This window comes from Pituophis catenifer, unplaced genomic scaffold, assembly GCF_029215685.1.
Source record: "Pituophis catenifer annectens isolate HBS135680 unplaced genomic scaffold, rPitCat1.0.hap2 SCAF_3, whole genome shotgun sequence".
NCBI classification, from domain to species: Eukaryota; Metazoa; Chordata; class Lepidosauria; order Squamata; family Colubridae; genus Pituophis; species Pituophis catenifer.
The window spans coordinates 191,801,269-191,813,385 of record NW_027256883.1 but is presented as its reverse complement, the minus strand read 5'-3'; the positions used below and the strand labels follow the sequence as shown (position 1 = coordinate 191,813,385).

At 38.4% G+C, this 12,117-nt stretch overlaps 1 protein-coding gene across 1 annotated transcript; it reads left to right on the top strand.

Annotated features, from left to right (window-relative positions):
- The first annotated feature begins 7,985 nt into the window (after positions 1 to 7,985).
- OCSTAMP (osteoclast stimulatory transmembrane protein) lies at positions 7,986 to 10,884 on the top strand. The gene is made up of 3 exons (XM_070940025.1): positions 7,986 to 8,047; positions 8,843 to 9,893; positions 10,564 to 10,884. The coding sequence occupies exons 1-3, from the start codon at positions 7,986 to 7,988 to the stop codon at positions 10,882 to 10,884; spliced, it is 1,434 nt and encodes a 477-aa protein (XP_070796126.1).
- Positions 10,885 to 12,117: the final 1,233 nt, after the last annotated feature.

Here is a 12,117-nt window from a genome sequence, read left to right as displayed (position 1 = left end):
CCACAGGATTAGGGCTGCAGAGCTAGGAACTCTATGTAAGCTCTCTTCTCTGCAGCTCCCTCTGTCTCCAAAAACTCTGGAGAACTGGGTTTTTTTTTTGGAGCAGCATTTCTCAACTGGAGTTCTGCAGAACTGCAAGATATCTCTAGGGGTTCTGTGAGACTTCCTGATTTTAAAAACAAACAAACCACTTTAAAAAAAAACACGTTTTGCACCATGCAGTGCTAGTGCTTGCAGTGGTTGGAATTTTTATGTGCCATGACTCAGCTGCTGGCCTGCCATTCATGGGTTGTATTTGTTAGATGTGAATTCTATTGTGAAGTTTTTGTATTTTTGGCCATTTTTGTGCAGGTGTTCCTTGATGCCTGAAAATTATTTCAATTATTTATTTACCCTAGAGGAGCCAGGGTAAAAAGATGGGAAAAGGCTGGTTTGGAGCCTCATGAGAAATAACAAGCAGGGGAAATCATTAGCTCCAAGTCCCTTATGCTTTAACAAACTGAGTGAATCTGCTCATTTCCAGATAAATCATTTATCAAATCCATCATGTTTCCTTTCCTCAGCTACTTTTCCTATGGATAAGAGAGGAATTGGTGTATTAATAGCTGGGATAATACATCTGAAGAGCTGATTCTTAAGATGGCACTGAGCAGTGGTGGGTTGCTACTGATTCACCCTGGAACTGGCGAACTGGTAGCGGTAGCGGCAGGTGGTTCTGCCCACCTGCCCGGAAGCTTCTGCGCATGCGCAGAAGCATCACATGCACACATGAACAAACCGATAGCAAACTAAATTGAAACCCACTACAGTCATTGAGGTTACATTAAGAAATCATTGCAAGATGTCAGGACTGTGATTTAGGTCTAGCCTAAAATGTTGTGAAGTTGTGAAAGCACTAAAGTCAGAAAGGAGAATTATTGCAAGGAGGTACAATCAAGCAGTAGATACGGCTCTTAGTAGGTTTTCCTCTATATGCAAATGCTTTAAATTTTAGCTTTAATTTTTTAATATAAGAATACCTTGTTTCCCTGAAAATAAGACATCCCACATGCGACATAAGACGCATGTGTTCAAGCTTTTGAACACATGCGCTAAAATAAGCCTCCCCCACAAAATAAGCCCTCCCCGAAAGTATTTAAACGCAGAGCTGGAAATCAGGTAAAACAGCAAGAGGAGCCCCATCTTGCTCCACATGCCCCCAAATAGTAAGACCTCCCCGAAAATAAGGCCAAGTGCTTATTTCGGGGTTCTAAAAAATATAAGACAGGGTCTTATTTTCAGGGAAACATGGTATCAATATTATATTAATGTTGGAACAATTTAATAAGAGCTTAGTATATGTTTCTATTATATCAAATGCCTGGTAAGGTCTCATTGTTCTAGAGTTGGACCATTCTGTGATTAAATTTAAGGAGCAACTTGATAATAATTTGTATTAGTCTAAAGCTAAGTTATTTGATACATATAACATTTTGTAATTTTAAATCTTGGAAGGACAGTCATATCCATTCAGATTGTTTCTGCTGATCCTCTACAATTTTATTTATCTGCAATAAATAAAAAGGAAGAGGGGGGAAAGGAGAAAAAGATTTGTGTCCCAAGGTACTGCAAAAAAAAAAACCCAACCTACATATCAGAGCAAGGCAGACTGTGTGAGCAGATGATATAGCAAAGCATTAGCAAAAAAAGTCTCATAAAGCTTGATAAGGTTGTGTGTGCTCTCTGATTAACTTCTAATGAAACCAGCTGTGCTTGAATTCGAAGCCACACACTAGATACTTAATGGCAGCTGCATAGAGACCATATCTTGTTATACATCTATGTGGAATGTGTGACAAAATAAGTATTCTTTAAAAGTCCCCCCAATCAGGCCTATTTAACCCATTTAGGGATGGATGAAAATGATACCTTAAGCCTGTGCACATGTGAGAATACCCATGAAATCTCAAAAAGTAAAGTAAAGGGGGGGAGGGGAATTTCAGTCCCACTCATCACTAAAACCAATGATGTCATGATATCCATGTCTTTAGCTCTGAGGCAGGAAACAAAGTGAAAATAAAATAAATAAAATAAAACCCTGTTCTAATGTCAAGGAAGATTACTGAAATTTTAATGAAATAGTCTTCATTATGAAGAGGGCAGTTTTGAGTCATAGTGCTGGTAAGGATGGAAACAGAGCTGAAGAATTTATGTCTCTTTCCTTCTCTCCTTCTCTTGTCTGTAAACAGCATTACTTGTCTCTGATGCATTACCAAGAGACAGAAAGAGAAAAAATGCATCACCTTAAAAATGTGGCACAAATATGGATCATGACTATGATTGAAATAAGATTAAAATGTACCTCAACTTAAGAAGATGACTACCAGTGGTGTGCCTACTCAGTCTTCTGTCCAAATGCAGCTGTGGGGGCAAGTAAACTCCCCTCCACACCACTCTTTCTCTCTTCTTAATGTTCTTTTTCTATAAACTAATCGAGTCAATTCCATACTGCTCGTCTCCCACACTTCTCCTAAATAAATAAATAAATAAATAAGTTTATTGTCATTGTACGTGTATACACAGAATACCCATACAACGAAATTCACTTAACACCCAAAGACCAGGTCCGACACACATAACAATCCCCAAACACACTCCCACCCACCGCAGTTCTCCACCCCTAAACCACCCAAAACTCCACACAACAGACCAAGTAATACTGTCCAACAGCTCACTGATGGTGGCCCTTTAGTTAATTGTTGAGTGCAATTATAGCTCTGGAATAAAAACTATTCAGAAAACGTGTGGTCCGAGTTTTAATTGTTCCGTATCTTCTGCCAGAAGGCAACAGTCCAAAAAGATTGTAAACAGGATGGGAAGAGTCTCTGAGAATATTTAACTTTCTCAAACAGCGAGATTCGAAGATGTCATCCAGGGCTGGTAGCTGGAGTCCGATGATATTCTGGGCAGTTTCTTAAGCCATCTCTTGGAAATTCCAATCTGGATCACAGTGGGTTGGCAATACAGCTGGACTGGTTCTTAATCTGGACTATGACCACTACAATATTTGATTGTTCATTTCCTGCTTCTTGCCTTTCACATCCCTGCAGAGAGAACAAGACTCACTGGATGGCTCCTGTTGCAGCCTGGTTTACCAGCCACTGATTTTTCTTCTTAGAGTGACAACTTGCAAAGCATTCCTGGCCTGCTTTCAAGTTGCCATAGGCAAGAGGGATGGGAAAATGGCGAAGTAGCATGGCAGCCAAAAACAAAAGCACATTCCAGACATATCTCTCTCAAGGCTGTCTCCCAGAGTTACGCACAGAACCGGAGGGGAGTGATCTCTACAACCCATGAAATTGCTCCGTTGGCGAATGTGACTGATGACACACCCTGGGGAAACAGGGTCAAGTCTGGGTGTAAATCACGTGGGGTCAGAGTTGGCTTCACTTGGAATGTGCCGACATGAAGCTCCTAATAAATCACTGGATTTCTTTTGAAGCTTGGCTCAAGGCTCATGATTTAATTAGGGCATCCGTCAGAGCCTAATAACAGGTATTCTTTAAGTTAGCCAAGGATCCACCCTGATCCAAACCACTCCCAGTTTGGTCCCTTTCAATCCAGAGCCTCAGATCTTCTAAAACAGGGGTGTCAAACCCAATTTCATTGAGGGCAACATCATGGTTATGTTTGACCTTGGGCACCTCCCGACCTCTGTTTACAGCTGCGATGGCCTCCTGCAACCCTCTGCCAGTGAAAACGGAGCTCAAGAGTGCTGCATGTAGCCCTCCCAAGCTCCGTTTTCGCTGGCAGAGGTATGCAGGCCAGTCCTTTGCCGTTTCCAGGGTAGCCCTGTGGGCCAGATCTAGCACCCCACTGGCCAAATCCGACTCCTGGGCCTTAAGTTTGACACCGCTGTTCTAAGATCATGACTAACTCCCTGCAGGGGAACTTGCCTCTATGTTGCCTCACCAGTACTTCCCAAAATACTCCTCATATGCAGAGGTTTAGGGCTCATTTTTAAACTAGGAAAGAGATTTCTTGTTTCTGTCAGCTCTGTGTTGATGACTCTTTGAGTAACGGGTACAGTTTTTTATTGTGTTTGCTAATCAGGGGTTCCATGTGACCCTTTTTAAAACTCTTTTTCATTATTTGGAGAAGTGTCATTTTGCCTCATCCATGGCCTATTTCACAATATTGTCAGCACTACCATTCTCTTACAGCACTGGTCAAGGATGGGCCTTCCTCAGCAGTGAAATACACTTATCTTTGCTACCAGTTCAGAAATGTGAGTGCACACACCTCTTTTGCGCATGCACAGAGCTTTCTGCGCATGCACAGAGGGTCAAAAATGGGACATAATGACATCCTGGGGGTGGGCGGAGCCTCCTGCCGCCGAACCTATCGGTTCGCACAAGCTGGATAGATCCAGCCGGATTTCACCATTGGCCTTCCTTGTTATCAATTACAGGTGCCGAGGAGGATCAAGGGTGAAGAGGGAGGAAACACTCCATGTTCCTTACAGCCCCACTTCTGTGCTTGTGATCTTTACTCGGAATATGTCTGAGAAGAGATCTAGTATTAGTCTCTAATTCCACATTGAAAAATAACTGAGCTGACTGGTCAACTTATCTTGCCTCATGTTAAAGAGAGCAGCAGGTGGTTGTTTCTCACACCAGCAGGTAATGCTTGGTGGGAGAGAAAACTCTTTAACTTGCCCCACATTAAAATGGAAAGGTCTGTAACTGTGATTGGTTTCATTAATGAGAGAGTCTGGCCACTGGGGCAGCACAATAGATGCCAGCATATATTTTCTGAAAACTCCAGGTTTGGACAATAACAGTTTTTAAAATATATAATGATAAAAAGAAACAAAATTCTGCAAATACAAAACTAAACATCTAAATTAAAAATACTTATAATCACCTTCCTCAGGGATCCATTAACCATTGTAGTTACTATTTAAACTTTTTATTATCTCCCCTTGTTTAATTTATAAAGCTCTTTATCATCAAGTTAATTTCTCTATTTTTGTAATGTAATCCATACACAGACTCCAATCTTTATTAAAAAACCTCTGTAAATTTCGCTGACTTTTGCCATCTCTCTTGAAATGGTTAAATATCCAATTTTCAACATGTGGAGCTTCTTTAGTTTTCCATTTCTGCACATACAATCTTGCTGCAGCGATCATATAGAACAATAAGGCAACGTAGTTTTTATTCAGTTCTTCTTCCATAAATCCTAATAAGTACAGTTCTGGTTTCCTCTGCAAAGGGTTCCTATTATTTGCACCAATGTCCTATGGATGAGGATAACATATTAACCTGTGCATGACGAAGGGCTCTGGAAGAGAAAAAAATGAGATTAAAAGTACCGGGGGGGGGGAACCATAGGAGCAGAAGTATCTTCCTATTGGAAGAGGGCCGTAAATAGCTTGGAATGGCTTCTCCAGGAGTGGAGAGGGAGAACTGTGGGCAGAAGTGATACATAAGGATCAGGGGTAGGTTCTACTTACCTTTACTACCAGTTCACAACAGGATCGTGTGCACGCTCTCGCTTCCCTTGCTTCTGCGCATCCGCAGATTGCTGATGATGACAACTGGGGTGGTGGGTGGGACCTCCCACCGGTTTTACTACTGGTTCTTGTGAACTGGTCTGAACTGGGGGCAACCCACCACAGATGAGGATAGAACATGAATGGGATGCTTTGGGAACATGTAAAAGGGGAGTGCTTCTAAGTGCTAAGCCCTCTAGCTCTTGGATTGCTCAAAGAAGTCCTTAAATCACCAAAGCCCTGCATTCAGCAAGAAGAATTTTTGAACCTTTAGCAAAACAACTGAAATATAATTCCCTCCATCTGTTAAAAAAAAAAAAAAAGCAAAATTATCTTGCTCTTTGCAGGCTTTTAGAACCCGTGACATCACATACACATTTATTCCATAAATGGAAATGGCTTTTTGATGAGATCAGCTACAATTTTTTTAGGTAGTATGAAGGGACACATAGCCCAATCAATGGGAAAAGTGGAGGCTTTTAAAAAGAATGGTCTGTCTAATGAAAAAATATTCCCATCCCCACTCTCTTCTAGCAAAACCTAAGTGGGTATAACTTCCTTTCAACGTAACTATTGAAGAAAGGAGGGGAGATATGAGTGGAGAGCGAATGAGGCCAATCAATTTAGCTTTTTTAAAGCAATTTTTGAGGGCAAAATGAATGCCTTAACTTAAAACACCCATTCTATGGCTTTATAACTCTGCAAAAATCTGCCTTGGTCCTAAAGTTGTGTACATTCCCTCTGTAATAAGGTTTTAAAACAAACACAGAAGAAAATTCCATTAATAACCAATAAAGAAAACTTTTCTTCTCTGTGAAAGAGGAAGGGGAAGTGAAGAAGGAGAAATTGTTCATCGTTTGGTTTTTGAGGTAAATGATTTCAGCAGTTTCATAAGGAAAAAGGCTTCACGGGATGTTATTAAGCTACACAATTATAATATTAATAACAAATGCTGCCCACTCAGGCACTATATATGTATTTATGTCTTCCCGTGTTTCTCTGAATTATTCATCTGAAAAGCGTGCTCTTAGCTCACTTATCATGGAATAAACATTTCACCTAAATGTAGAGAAAAGACTTAGGGGGAAAATACAGTTCAGTTTGAGCTGGAAGGAGCACAGAACAGCCAAGCTACATCGTCATCTTGTAAAATATTTGTTTTTTCTTTATTACTCTCTTTATGTAGGATTAATACTATGAATGGCGGTTAAGAGGAACTGTCATTCATAAAAATGGAAGATTGTGTTTTATTTCATGTCATGGGTCCAGTCAAAAGACATCTCTTCAAGCTGGTATTGATATTGCTTGCTTTTCAAGAAGGAATATTATAAACCAGAATAAAAGCAGAAAGAGTTGAATATTCATTCTTCAGTTTTAATTCAGCTGCCCTTGATTTAACAGAACACGTTGATTTCAATGAGAACACTATCAAATCTAGTTTGAGTCTAAGTTAAGAAATGGCTGGTTCTTTGGATCATACAGGGAGAAAATATTTGGTGACTATAAGCAGTTTTGGAATTTGAGAATATGTCATGGCATTCTAACAAAATGGTTGTCTTGGTAGGCATGGCTAGTCACAAGAAATCAGACTCATCTTATTGTTTATCTCCCTTTGCTGTAAAACCTCTCTGATATTGTTTTTGAGATATGGGCAACTGGAAAACAGTCAGGGAATTACATAATAATTGTGGTACTTGTCGTGTTTAGTATTGATCTCTTGCTAATGTCCAAAAAAATCCTGATTGAATTTTTGCATTGGTACAATGCGCTGCATGAACAGATATTTTAAGTTTGGAAACACGATTTCTAAGTGAGCACAGTGCCATATGCTCACTAATATATGCTCACTAATATTAAATTATTTATTTATGTAAAGCATTTATATTGCAGCCCATTTTATATCAAATTCTGAGCAGCTCCCAATCAGCAATGAAAACAATATCAATAATAAAACAACACATTACAGAAATATATTAAAGTACGTAGCAATCAGCTGATTAATTTAACCACCATGAGTCAGTGGTACCGTAATTCCGAGTGACCAATCTCAGTGTAGTATAAAAATAAATGTTGCCTAGCTTCTGCTTTTTCTGAATCTACTTTTGCAATACTAAGTGTAGTTTTAACAATATACTACTAGTGCAAGGAAACAGATTGGCAGAGTTCCTCTAGAACTACAATTATTAATCATTATGTTTAATATTATTGGTATGATATTCAATCAGCAACAGGCACAAATGGAGAAAATGTTATGTATTATTCTTTAGGGTACACTGCAGATTGGATCAATAATTTAAATGAACAGTTAAGGTTATTTTTTTAAATTAACATTTAAAATTTTTAATTTAATTTAATAACTCTTATTTAAATCCAGATTTTCTGGGTGGTTCAATCCCATTTTCTTGTTGGGTTTCAATTAATTTATTTTATTTTTTAATCTTAAAATAAGATGACTATTTTCAGGATTGCTGACTGTTTCCAAAGGATCTGGGAACTTCTTCATAAAACTGGGTATGTGTAGTTTTTTAATATTTTAACTGATATAGTATAATATCCTCGCTTGCTAGACTACATTGCTAGTAAGAATTGTTCCACTGAAGAAAATATAGGTTTGTTAAACCTTATTTTGAGAATGCTTTCATTACAAAGATTTGGGTAATATAGCAGAGAATTGAATGATTGTATTAACATAACCTATATTATTCTGAAGTCAATGCAAATGAGTTTCAGTTTATTGTTTGAAACGATTACTTTGCAATTGCATATTTTGTACGGAGAAGTGCAGAGTAACTGCACGAAGATTTCTTTTCAAACCAGTCCAAAAATAAGCATAGATTTAATAGTATATGAATGTAACTGAACAATAGTAGTAACTTGCAATAGTATTTCTGTTTCATCAGCTGATTACAAACAATTTTGTTTTGGTATTTTGCTAAGAGTTTATGGTGACCAATGCATGCAATAGTATTATTTTTAATTGGGTAAAATATTGGGCTAGAAGCAAAGAGACCCAAGTTCTAATCCAATTCAACCATGGAAGCTCAGTGGGTGACTTTGGGATCTTTTTTTTTTTTGGTCTGACCTACCAGTTGTTGTAAGGAAACGTAGGGGAGGAAATACAATGTACATTGCCTAGAACTCCAGAATGAAAGGTAGGAAACATAGAATTCTCCTTCAAACTTGAATGTGTATATGTTTCTACATATAGAGAGATATGTGTGTGTGTGTAAATGAAATATGTGTATATATATGTGTGTATAAAATATTTTTTAGCAATTGAAACTACTTTATCCATTACTGACACAGGTTGGGAATCTGGACCTACCTTTGGGACATTAAGTTCCTAAAGATACAAGAATTCATGCTGGATATCTGGCTTGCTTACTCCAAACCATTACCATCCAGCCACAGCCAGCTGTTATCCTTATGTGTGATCTGTTCCTGCATTGCAGCATCTGTTGGAGGCCTCTTCTACTGCTGGATGTTTTCCTCTCTGCAATATTCCTTCCAGTTTTCTGCCTTGGCATCCTCTGTCCTTAGTTTCCTCATGTTCTTAATCCTCTTTTTGGTGCATCCAGTCCGGTGCCTGTTTACTACAATTGTGCCTACATTAGGGACTAGACAAGGAAGAAGGCTGCTGCTGTCTGCCTGCTTTATGATTGTAGCTGTCAACATTATCCCAAATATTATGAACAATATCCAAGCAATCCTGAAAATCATTAAATGCACCTGCAAGAATTCCATGGAAAGCCTTGTGGCCTCAATGATCCTGTTGGGTAATGTTTCATGGGACTTCAGCCACTCTCTGAAAATCATAATTGACAACATGCCATATAAACTCCTGAATTCAAGGGATAGCCATGTTAAATTTAGAAATCACAGTAATATCTTCCAACTAAATGAGAAAATGGTTAACACCAGCCAAAATATCAAGGAAGACTTTTTATATGCTGATAAGCTGGTCCAGAAGATCATACTTTCGACCAACCGGGTGACGGCTGGGTTCTTTCTCTTTTATCTCCTTTTTCAAGCAACATGGTACCTGAAGAACTATCTTACAGATGTTTGTTTTGATAATATTTACATTACCCCAAAGCTGGAAGATTTGGCTCGGGAAAACAAAACAGCTGATTTGCTGATTTGCACATCCAGGAAGTTAATTAAACCAACCAGCTTCAAATTGTCCCCGAAAGAATTCAAGGCTTCTCTCAGACACATTTTTCTTCTCACATTAGTTCTAGTGGTGATGCTGCTTGTCATAGCAACTGACTACATTGCCTTTCATTTGGCACAAACAGCTGTAACTGAAATCACTCAGATTCCTGTTGTCCCAGTTACGTTCTGGGTAAAATATGAAGTGAGTACTGAAGTCTCTAGTTTGGGCTTAAGTTGGTCTCTTTCAGCCTGGAACTTTTCAGATATGTTGGGGCCTCAACCTCCAGGATTTCAAATAGAGCCATGAAATGGCATTTGCCAGATACATTCATTGTCAAATGAATGTATCTGGATTCACTATGGAATTTTAATAATGTAGGCAACAAATCAGCTTAGCTGAGCCCACAGGACAGAAGGCTTAAAATCTGAAACACCAAACACTACCTATTTTCAGGGAGAACTTCATTTGGCTTCCTTTCCTAATTCCTGTGTATGATACAGGCAACATTTTCACAACCTGTCCTGCATTTCTGGCAATTATAATGTAAAAACAAAAATAAAAACAACATTATATCAAACAAACCAATCAGCAAACCAAGTAATAATCTCAACCTCTTAGTTTCCCCTTCAAAGCTAAACCAATCTCATAAGAGATAAACAAAATCAAATTTGATTAGAAAAAGATGAATGGTGAAAACGTTAAATGTGTACAGTACAAATATTCAGTTCCAAAAGTGGTAAATACCACTTGGTTAAAAAAGAAAATGCAAAAGACAGTGTGATGTTCTGGGCGGATCTTAAGATGTCTGACTTTTCACCCCCTTTGAGGTGGCCTCTACATTTCTAATCAATAATTTATTTTGTTGTTTCAGATCAAACTAAATTTTGTTTTACAATCTTTCGTCATGGTTCCATTTGAGAGAAATTACCATCAAAACCTGACCTTTGTTTCTTCTAACTGCTTCATGCAAACACCAAATCCTCCCAACACAGTTTTGGTTCTGGCTGTTGTGCTTCTCTTTTGCATCATTTATGCTACGGTATTTTTGGAAGCATACTCACACCGTCTGCGCCGAAAAATTTCAGCCTCCTTTTTTCAGAACCAAGAAAACCAGAGAATCCAATACCTCTACAAGAAGCTCATTAGAAAGCACAAGAAAAAAGAGCAACAGGAGGCATCAGTACTTTGTTGAATGCTATTTTACAAGAGCAACTTGCACCATTTCTAGAATTAACAATAATTAAAGCCAATATTATTATTTGATCACAATTCTAAAGGAAAAAAGCAATAGGGGGTAATATAGAAACCGGATGATACACAACTTAAAGGAGTTTGAATACACAGATTTATCATAAAATAAAAAAGTCCCATTTGAATCAAGCACAACTCCTGATGATTACATAAACAGGTGCATTTATTTATTTGTTTATCATGTTTTTAGAGCTGCCTAACTTGCAACAACTCTGGGCAGGATACAATTTTTTTTTTTAAAAAAGCCTAATGCAAAAGATGAAAGATGCCAGTAACCAGAGAACCAACATAACCTGCACAGCTACCAACATAAATTGCACAATTGCTTTTCAGAACACGAACTCCAGGTAAGTCACAGCCTGAAAGGGAGAAAATGGTTTTCAAGGCCCATGTAAAGGGCAGGAGGGCAAGGCTATTTAAAAATCTGAGGAAGACAATTCCAAATGCACATTAAAAAGGAGTAGGGCCTTGATTGTATGGTTTGCTGCTCTCTTGATTTTCTTTATATCCTTTCCTGAATATTTCTGATTTACAATATAGTTTCTGCATTATTTCCTGCCTCAGAACATTAGAAAACTGTAATACCTAAAACCTTTGGCAATTGTGATAGCTAGAGTTACAAAATGTGCAAAAGAAGAGATTTGTGGCTATTTTTAACCTTTAGGCTTTATTGGTTAGTTAGTATTAGATATGGGTACTGCCTCACTCCCAAAAGACTCTAGTGTCTTAAAATAAATAGCGAGAAACCAAACAATAAAAACACACATGTATCCAGAAAACAGCCACATTTATGAGAAACCAAAATCCAACATAGCCTCTGCACCCATCCTAATCCTAGGCCTGGAAGCTCAGCCTCATTTCTAAGAATGTTTGCAAGACCTGTAGGGCAGGAACCATATGAATTTCTGAGGGAAATGCTCTTGTAGAGGGCTGTTCAGTGCTCACTTACATCAATATGCTTGGTCAAGCCAATGGTTCTCTCTTTCTTGCAATTCTTCCAAGATTGTTTCAAGTGATCAATTTCCTACACATCCAGTCTCAGGGATGGGTTCAGAGCAGTGGAGAGTTGACATGGAGGCCTTAGTCCTCATGAATAGATGAAATGTTCTTCTTATTTAAATGCTTTCCTTGACATTTCTATGGGCATATCACTGCCTGCCATTCTTTTCTTAAG

What these genes read in the sequence shown, in the direction of transcription:
- OCSTAMP (XM_070940025.1), top strand. Translation starts at nt 7,986, where the DNA reads ATGACTATTTTCAGGATTGCTGACTGTTTCCAAAGGATCTGGGAACTT. An exon ending in GAACTTCTTCATAAAACTGG is followed by an intron (nt 8,048 to 8,842) that starts GTATGTGTAGTT and finishes TTACTGACACAG; the next exon opens with GTTGGGAATCTGGACCTACC. An exon ending in CGTTCTGGGTAAAATATGAA is followed by an intron (nt 9,894 to 10,563) that starts GTGAGTACTGAA and finishes TTGTTGTTTCAG; the next exon opens with ATCAAACTAAATTTTGTTTT.